General features: G+C 35.1%; 1 protein-coding gene across 1 annotated transcript; it reads right to left on the minus strand.

Annotated features, from left to right (window-relative positions):
- Positions 1-248: 248 nt before the first annotated feature.
- On the minus strand, positions 249-452 carry LOC111726610 (signal recognition particle 9 kDa protein-like). The gene has a single exon (XM_023515457.1). It carries the CDS (start codon positions 450-452, stop codon positions 249-251), a length of 204 nt encoding a protein of 67 aa, XP_023371225.1.
- Positions 453-2,192: the final 1,740 nt, after the last annotated feature.

Genomic DNA, 2,192 nt, shown 5'->3' on the forward strand with positions numbered 1-2,192 from the left:
CGATTTCCAAAAATAAAAGCTTTCTAATTGAAAACATTTGCATTCCTAGCTCTCTAAAGTAGACATTAACAAGAAAATACAAAAAATGATCTCTTGGCTTTTGAATAGTCCACTCAGTTATATGAAGTATTTTCTTTCCTAACATTTTTTTCAAATTCAAAAAATATTTGCTTCCAAAGAACATGACAAACAGAATCTTCATTTCAAGTCCTTTACTGTTTCCATGGTAACACTGCAGGATTCCTGGGCTACCATAGTTCCATTAGCTGACTATGGAATTTCTCAATCTTCTTTACATCTTGAGTTTGGTCTGTTCTATACATTAAACAAACTAAATCATCTGTTACTCTAATATACAAACTCCCACCCAAATACCTATATTTGAGAACTACACATGTCTTTATAGGGTGGGTAAGCTGGCTGAACTCCTCCCAGGTCTGATACTGTGACATAGTGACCCTGGGGTGGAATGAGAGAAGGACAAGACTGCAGGACCATGCCCACTTACCTCCCCACCAACCAACAGCTACCCCTCCTATAGCTACCAACCAACACAGGACATTCAGATAATCTTTACTTTTGAAGGATAATTTTACTTGATAGAAAATTCTAAGTTGGCAGGCTTTTGAAATTTCTTAAAAGTTGCTATTCCAGTGTGTTTGGACTTACATAATTTTTGATGAGAAGTCAGTAGTAATTCTTATCTTTTTCCTGTACAGTGTTTTTGCTGTGTCCTATACCTATATCTACAATATCTTTTTGTAATTGATCCATTTTCTACTTTTCAATAATTTTACTGTGGTATGTCTTGGAGTGGGTTGGTGTATCTGGGAGTGTATGGGTGTTTCTAACTTGAAGTTCATTGAAAATTTTTGTTCTTCAGAGGTTTAAAAAGTTAGAAAATGTTTTGTCATTATTTTTTCAAATATTTTTCTTCCCCAACTTGTCTCATCTCTTTCTGAGGCACCAATTATGCACTATGTTATTTTAATATTCCTACAAGTTGGCTCAGTGCCTGTAGCTCAATGGCTAGGGCACCAGCCACATACACCAGATCTGGTAGTTTCAAATCCAGCCTGGGCCTGCCAAACAACAGTGACAACTACAACCAAAAAATAGCCCAGCGGGATGGGTGCCTGTATACTTGGGAGGCTAAGGCAAAAGACTCACTTAAGTCCAAGAGTATGAGGTTGCTGTGAGCAATGATGACACACACTCTACCAAGGGTGACATAGTGAGACTCTGTCTCAAAAAAATATATGTATATATTCCCACAAGTCACTAAGACTTTTTCCTCACCTTTTTATTTTTGGTGCACTTGAGATAAATTCTCTTGCTATCTTTAAGTTTAATGATACTTTCTTCTACAATCTGTGATCTGCTATTAATCAGATCCAGGAAAATTTTTACTTTTGTTATTCTGTTTGTTATCTCTGGCAGTTTATTTTGTTCATATTTACATCTTCAATTTTTCTTTCATCATATTCATGTCTCTCTTGCATTTTTAAATATATGATGATGTTTATAGTATCTGTTCTAAAATCCTTGTCTGATAATTTTGCCATCTTTTTCATTTCTGAATCTGTTTCTACTGTCTGATTTTTTTCTCCTGGTTATTGACCATATTTTTCTGCCCCATGTGTAATACTTTTTATTAGAAGGTACACATTGTAAATTATACTTTGTTGGTTGCTAGTTTTTTGTTTTGTTTTGTTTTTGTTTTTTGCATTTTTAAAAAAAGATTTTGGGATTTCATTCTTACCAGCAGTTAAGTTACTTGTGTTCAGTTTGGTTCTTCTGGGCTTGTTTTTCTTTCAAAACAAGTCAATAGTATTCTTTATTCTAGGGCTAACTTGGCCCCACTTGTAAGTCTTAGCCTTTCTGGGATTTCTGCTGAATGCTCTGTGTACTCAACGTAGCCTCTTCGACTTTACACTTAGGCTGATGGAACCTATAATAATCTCTAGCCTCTGTGATTTCTACAAATTTGTCTTCTTCTTAGCAATGGAATCTGTTTATATCCACTCTTGTGGATATTTACTCTGTCATTCAGATTTATATTCAGTTATTGCTTCATGGAGATCACTTATATATGTATAAGTCTTCCTGTATGTGTCTCCCTCCTCTTATTACTCTTTGACAAAATTCAAGCCTCCTTGAACTGTGGTCTCTTTTCCTTTAACTCAATCATG

This window comes from Otolemur garnettii, unplaced genomic scaffold (assembly GCF_000181295.1).
Source record: "Otolemur garnettii isolate 467f Iridium unplaced genomic scaffold, OtoGar3 scaffold00073, whole genome shotgun sequence".
Classification (NCBI taxonomy): Eukaryota; Metazoa; Chordata; class Mammalia; order Primates; family Galagidae; genus Otolemur; species Otolemur garnettii.